The following is a 5,322-nucleotide window of genomic DNA, read 5'->3' as shown; positions in this document are numbered from 1 at the left end:
ACTGAAGTACAGAGAGAGGCGAAGGCAATTGCCAGCATTGTGCCACTGTTAATGGCAGTTCTCTGGGTTAGGCTCCGGAGCCGCCCTTTCCAATATAGCAGCTGCCTATCTGTGTCCCCTCACCTCCTTTGCCCTAATACAACTTCTCTCTCTCTCTCTTTTCTTTTGCCCCTTCTCCTGCAGGCCCGTGACCAAGGTGTAGACAAAGAGGTGAAGTCATGCTTCACACGGCTATATCATGCTGGCAGCCATTCCTGGGTCTGGCTGTGATGTTAGTCTTCATGGGATCCACCATTGGCTGCCCTGCTCGCTGCGAGTGCTCCGCCCAGAACAAATCTGTTAGCTGCCACAGGAGACGGTTGATCGCCATCCCCGAGGGCATTCCCATTGAGACCAAAATTTTGGACCTTAGCAAGAACAGGCTGAAAAGTGTCAACCCCGAGGAGTTCCTATCGTATCCGCTTCTGGAGGAGATAGACTTGAGTGACAACATCATTGCCAACGTGGAGCCGGGAGCTTTTAACAATCTCTTTAACCTGCGATCCCTCCGCCTGAAAGGCAACCGCCTGAAGCTGGTCCCTTTGGGAGTGTTCACGGGGTTGACCAACCTCACGAAGCTTGACATCAGCGAGAATAAGATCGTCATTTTACTGGACTACATGTTCCAGGACCTGCATAGCCTGAAGTCGCTGGAAGTGGGGGACAATGATCTGGTCTACATCTCGCACAGGGCCTTCAGTGGGCTGCTGAGCTTGCAGGAGCTCACCCTGGAGAAGTGCAACCTCACGGCAGTACCCACAGAAGCCCTCTCCCACCTCCGCAGCCTCGTCAGCCTGCACCTGAAGCATCTCAACATCAACACTATGCCTGCGTATGCCTTTAAAAGACTCTTCCACCTGAAACACCTAGAGATCGACTATTGGCCTTTACTGGACATGATGCCTGCCAATAGCCTCTACGGCCTCAACCTCACCTCCCTCTCCATCACCAACACCAACCTGTCCGTGGTTCCCTTCCTGGCCTTTAAGCATCTGATATACCTGACCCATCTTAACCTCTCCTACAATCCCATCAGCACTATTGAGGCAGGCATGCTCTCTGATCTGATCCGCCTTCAGGAGCTTCATATCGTGGGGGCCCAGCTCCGCACCATTGAAGCTCACTCCTTCCAAGGGCTGCGCTTCCTTCGTGTGCTCAACGTATCTCAGAACCTGCTGGAAACCTTGGAAGAGAATGTGTTCTCTTCCCCAAGGGCTTTGGAGGTCCTGAGCATCAATAACAACCCACTGGCCTGTGACTGCCGCCTCCTTTGGATCCTGCAGCGTCAGCCCACCCTGCAGTTCGGCGGACAGCAGCCCATGTGTGCCGGCCCAGACACCATCCGCGAGAGGTCGTTCAAGGATTTCCATAGCACTGCCCTTTCTTTTTACTTCACCTGCAAAAAACCCAAGATCCGGGACAAGAAGCTGCATCACCTGCTCGTGGAGGAAGGGCAGACCGTGCAGCTGGCGTGCAACGCGGACGGGGACCCGCAGCCTGTGATTGCCTGGGTGACGCCCCGGAGGCGGTTCATCACCGCCAAGTCCAATGGAAGGGCCACTGTGCTGGGCGACGGCGCCTTGGAGATCCGCTTCGTCCAGGATCAAGACAGCGGGGTGTATGTTTGCATCGCGAGCAACGCGGCTGGAAATGACACCTTCACCACCTCCCTGACTGTGAAGGGCTTTGCTTCAGACCGCTTCCTGTACGCCAACAGGACCCCTATGTACATGACCGACTCCAACGACACCATTGCCAACGGCACCAACGCCAACACCTTCGCCCTGGACCTTAAAACAATACTGGTGTCCACAGCCATGGGCTGTTTCACCTTCCTGGGCGTGGTTCTGTTTTGTTTTCTCCTCCTGTTTGTGTGGAGCCGAGGGAAAGGCAAGCACAAAAACAACATTGACCTTGAGTATGTGCCCCGCAAAAACAATGGTGCTGTTGTGGAAGGGGAGGTGGCTGGACCCAGGAGGTTCAACATGAAAATGATTTGAGCGTCCATTAGCCCCACGATCGCCCTGTGCCGCTGTTTGTAAGCACTGAGACCTCCTGGCACAGTAGGAACGTCCATCCGTCAAGAGGCGGCTTCTGGCAGCTGCCCCTGTGACAGAGCAGGGTCCGCGGGAGCTGGGGGACTTCTGGACATGCTGCACCTCGAGGCAGGAAGGCATGTGTCAGAGCCTGTCACACAGCGGGATACTACTTGTTTGCATCGCAAATATTGGCATTCTGGGGATCTCAGTAATGAACCTGAACCTTAGACTCACACTCACGGACAGTTATTCAGCATTTTCTACCACTGCAAAAACGAGAAAAAAAAGTTTTAAAAAGAACAACCTACAGTGTAGGCTTTACATATTAAAGACACATTTGTCTAAAACATATTCTACAGAAAAAAAAATTTGTATCTATGATTATCATTTGTTAAAGCCTTGCTCATCCCATATTGTTGGCTCAGCACCACAACGAAGTCAATATATTCTTTCCTTTTCTTTTGAAACATATATACTGTATATGTTTTAAAGCAATATGAATGAGAGGTTGTGCTTTGAGTTACTCACCAAGTGTGCGTCCATCTTCCTTCCCGTACTGATTACCCTCAGACTAGATCCCTGGAGTTAGCGGCGGAGACATGTTGAGAGCTGCATTGTCGGCTGTAGGGCACCAAGCAACAGGACCCAAGGCAAAACTGCTCAACTCTGTTCATTTCTGTTACGATAAATAAAGGCATGTGCCTAGTTTTGATACAGAATGGAATATTTTTTATACTTGTGATATCACACTGGACCAGTGTACTGTAACAGCGCCCTTGTTTTCTCCTGACCTTGGGGAGCCACCAGTTGTAGTTGGCCTTTCAGATGACAGGTAGGTGTCCCTGATGAAAGGATTCCATTTAACCAGAGCTTAGTTTTATTTTCAGCAGCCACTGTCAATGTGTAAGCAGCCAACAGTGGTTTTCTAGAACAATACGTAGGAATAGTCACGTCATGGCTAAGTCCAAATAGCCAGCTTTTCTAAAGATCTCTGGATAAGATGCTCCACTCAGAAGTCAACACAAACCAGGGTGGTCCATGCATAGCATGACAGTGTCGCAAATAAGGATCTGTTTAAAGTCTGATGGCTGCTTCAAGGCCAAGGTGCTGCTAATCAGACAGACACCTAAATGCTCCTTTCCTCAGATGTTGTTTATTCAGAGTGTGCACACAGTATTACCTTCAACGGGCAACTTCAGGCTTCCCTGTAATTCACGACCAAGTTGATCTGGGGTACTGTGTTGAAAACCATTTTAAGAAGACAAAGGGATTGGTCTTATTTTAAAGAAGTGAGGAAAATAAGGTGTATTAAGAACACTTGCTGTTTTGTTTTGAAACCCACCCACCCCCGAGGAAAAATAAAGAGTATCGTCCTATACCTATGTTAAAATTTACTGACTCTTTACTCTTCTGGCCCAGAAATATGTGCCCAATTTCAGCTGTATTAATGATTGCCAACTCAAAATCAAAATGTTTCTGTTAAAAAAAATTTTTTAATGACGTCTCGCCCTTACCACCTTGGATTTGATTCCAATGAGGCAAAAGTTCCTTTAGTTAAATGTTGAGTTAATAACTTTAAAAGCAGATATTCAGATACTCCAAGACACCATTGCAACTGGAGTGCATTTTATGGAACAGAATATATTTTCACCGAGTAGTCGAGGTAGGAATTGTCTACACTTTGATCTTGAAAGGGAGTGGAAAATAAGCCTCCTTTTGTGCAGCTAAACTGGAGCAGAAAGCCGCTAGGGTTTGCTACTTGGTGTGTCGGATATATGGCTGGACTTTCAAGAAGCCAGGATGTTTTAGTATTTGAAGCTTGGAGGAAGTTTAATAAAATTAAATTGACACCAATAAAAAACTGACAGGCCCAGAAATTGTTTCTTCCAATTGGAGAGCAGGACAGTTAATCCTTCCCACCCTTCATAAAGGGTAGAAATGAAATAGAAAGATTGAAGAATTGCCCGTTCGAGTCATATTCATTTTACTTCCCTGATGACGATCACAGATCTTTTAGAAATGTATTTCCTGTGTGTGGCAATTACCTTACTGAGCTTTCTACTCCCCGCACGAGTTACCGTCTCAGAAACCCAAAGGCGCAGTTCTGCTCTGCCCTAGACGGTTGCTACGAGGTGCAGCTGACGTGGGAACAGTAAGCTGCCTTGTTCAGTTGAGTAGGAGGGGAGAAAGCGGCATTCTAGAACTACCGACTAGAGGCTCAAAATACATCTTAGTCTAAGACATTATTTGAAAAGTCCTATAAACAATCCCGTTGAACACTGTTTTCTGTGAAGTCTTTAATTTGAGCGTGACACGCTTCTATTCCTAAGGTAGCTGTCAACATCTTTACAAACTAGACTTCTGTGGAACCCGATTGAGTCAACATTCGACTAGAAGTATTCCCCAGCAGCCTTCCCAGTAGATAACCAAAAATATGCCACTGGCATAAATACACCATTAAAGTGTATCGGCAGGCCTTTTTAGACCAATCAGCAACAATCCTGTTATATGATGGATTCGCAGGTAGTTAAATAACTGTTTCATGTGTTGTTAGATTCTTACACATGATGCAGGTCTTGAGTTCCTTTGTACATAGGTAGGTATGCCAAAGTCCAACTGCATATATGTCCAGGTTTATATTGTTGTTTTGCTTTGTTTTGTTTTAAAGGGAAAGCAACTCTACTTTCGTTTATCATTTCCCCCTAATGATTTTAAAGACCCCAAACCTCATGCCCGAATGAGCAGTGAGACTCCAATATAGATCCAGTCCCCAAGTGTCCCCTCCTCCCTTTCTGACTTCATCGCCTGTCCAGCTGCAGTAGCCTTTCACCCCAACACAGAACGGCACCAGCCCTGGCTCCTCTGCTGCAGGCGCTAGCAGACTTGGCCAGCCTGGGCTATCATGGGCTGGAACCAGGCTGTGGTGAGGTGGTGGCTGGGTATGATCTAGAAGATGTCCCATCAATAGGGTGGCAGCAGCCAGAACTACCACTACCAGCTACACTCTCAGAACCCACTCACCCAGTCCCCTCAATCCCAGCCGAGACCTATTTGCTCCCCCATTCCTGCAAGCCCCACTCCCTGACCTTGGCTTGTATGTGTACTGAGGCTTAACTCAGCTGCCAGGGGAACCCACACCTGGTCCAGGGGCACACCCGGTAAGGCCATCTTCCCATCTCCAGTAGATAATCTTGTGGTTTTGTCCTGCATAGTCACATAAGGTTTTAATACAATAGATTTTTAC

The 5,322-nt window shown here is 47.8% G+C and overlaps 1 protein-coding gene across 1 annotated transcript; it reads left to right on the top strand.

Moving 5' to 3' along the window:
* The first annotated feature begins 208 nt into the window (after nucleotides 1-208).
* LINGO2 (leucine rich repeat and Ig domain containing 2) lies at nucleotides 209-2,696 on the top strand. Its single transcript, XM_075558947.1, has one exon. It carries the CDS (start codon nucleotides 219-221, stop codon nucleotides 2,037-2,039), a length of 1,821 nt encoding a protein of 606 aa, XP_075415062.1. The 5' UTR covers nucleotides 209-218; the 3' UTR covers nucleotides 2,040-2,696.
* Nucleotides 2,697-5,322: the final 2,626 nt, after the last annotated feature.

This window comes from Tenrec ecaudatus, chromosome 10 (assembly GCF_050624435.1).
Source record: "Tenrec ecaudatus isolate mTenEca1 chromosome 10, mTenEca1.hap1, whole genome shotgun sequence".
Lineage (NCBI taxonomy): Eukaryota > Metazoa > Chordata > Mammalia > Afrosoricida > Tenrecidae > Tenrec > Tenrec ecaudatus.
This window is presented reverse-complemented; position numbering and strand designations above follow the sequence as displayed.